The sequence below is a fragment of the Myotis davidii genome, unplaced genomic scaffold (genome assembly GCF_000327345.1).
Source record: "Myotis davidii unplaced genomic scaffold, ASM32734v1 scaffold207, whole genome shotgun sequence".
NCBI classification, from domain to species: Eukaryota; Metazoa; Chordata; class Mammalia; order Chiroptera; family Vespertilionidae; genus Myotis; species Myotis davidii.
The window spans coordinates 399,344-400,988 of NW_006298349.1; the positions used below are offsets into that span (position 1 = coordinate 399,344).

General features: G+C 44.9%; 1 protein-coding gene across 1 annotated transcript in view; it reads right to left on the reverse strand.

Moving 5' to 3' along the window:
- Nucleotides 1-86, reverse strand: part of DHRS7B (dehydrogenase/reductase (SDR family) member 7B) — a 57,131-nt gene extending 57,045 nt beyond the window's left edge. Inside the window, exon 1 of the mRNA XM_006773949.2 lies at nt 7-86. Within this exon, the coding sequence (XP_006774012.1) occupies nt 7-26 (20 nt within the window). The 5' untranslated portion in view covers nt 27-86. The remainder of the gene's footprint in view (nt 1-6) is intronic.
- Nucleotides 87-1,645: the final 1,559 nt, after the last annotated feature.

A 1,645-nucleotide genomic window follows, 5' to 3' on the forward strand; every position in this document is an offset into this window, starting at 1 on the left:
CCCTACCTGGGCGCCGCAGAGACCATGGGTCCACCCACCGCGTCCTCCGCCCCGGAAGTGACGTCAACTCCCTCTGCCAAGCTCCATCCAATTACAGCCCTCAGGCTGCGCAAGCGCGTTGGCCGTGTTGCCCTCGGGGCGCAGGTATGACGCGCCGGGCGCAGGGTCTACGGGCCGCCTCCTACTTGCGCGCTCCCTCCATCTTCCCGAGGGGAGCTGGGAAGGTCTTGTTTTGGGCTCCGCACATTTGAAGTGGGGGGACAAATTTGGACATGTATGCTACACCTACCAAGACTTATTAGAAAGCTATAGTAATTAAAATATTACTGTATGACATTGGCGCAAAGATAAACCAAAAAATCAATGATGTCAAAAATAATTCGAGAAGTAAATATGAAGATCTGGTTGGGTTTATTAAGTGATTCATGACTGGGGAAGCATCTCACCCAGCAAATAGGAGCTCCAAAGGACTGCAGAAAGGGAAAGTTTTTTTCTGTTTTTCAATGCCAGGTTGTTACAGAGAGCCAGAATAAATCAAGCAATGCTCAGAGTTTGGAGGCACACTTCATTCACCGCCGTAGGCTCAGAGAAAATGAATTCAAATCCTAAACAGAGCTACAAGTAGAACTTCCCTTTTTATAAAGAGCCAGCCCTAGGTGTGCTTAGCGGTTATCTCGCTGGGGGCCTTGAAAACAACACAGTTCCATCCAATTAAAAAATACACCGGGCATGGCATTGAGAGTATGGGTGTATCTAGTCTCTGGCCTACAAGGTCAGACAGCTACGTTTATCTTCCACATTATTCAAGCAGGCTAGGAAGCAAAGTTATTTTTTTAGAATAAGAGGCCGTCTAAAGAATAGCAGAGAATTCCAAACAGTAGTTTTACAAAATAGGGGCTAGCCTTCTCAAGGTGACATGCATGATTATATTAGTTTCAGGTGTACATCCCAGCGATTAGACATTACATAACTTACTAAGTGATCACCCCAGTAAGTCTCACACCATTGACACCATACACAGTTGTTAGGATGTTACTGACCATAGTCCACATGCTGTACTTTACATCCCCATGACTATAGTCACCAAAGTACCACTTCTTTTTTTTTATTAGTTAAGGTATTACAAATGTGTCCTCATGCCCTCCATTAAGCCCCAACCTCCCCCACACTCCGCCGGCCCGCATACTCATGCTCCTATCCCCCTGTTGTCTATGTCCATTAGCATAATGCTCTCCAGGTTTATCCATGCTGTTGCAAAAGGCAAGAGGTCCGTTTTTTTTTGTTGTTTTGTTTTTTTACCATAGCATAGTATTCCATTATGTATATGTACCACAGTTTTCTAATCCACTCATCTGCTGATGGGCACTTGGGCTGTTTCCAAATCTTAGCTATGGTGACAATTTGTACTTCTTAATCCCTTCACCTTTTTCACTCATCCCCCCAACCCCATCTAGCAACCTTCAAAGTGTTCTCTGTATCTATGATTCTGCCTCTATTTTGCTTGTTCAATTTTTTTAATCCTCACCTGAGGATATTTTCCATTGATTTTAGAGAGAAGGAGAGACAGAAATATTGATGTGAGAGAAACTCATCAATTGGTTGCCTCCTGCACACGCTCCCACCAGGAGGAGCCTGCAACCGGGGT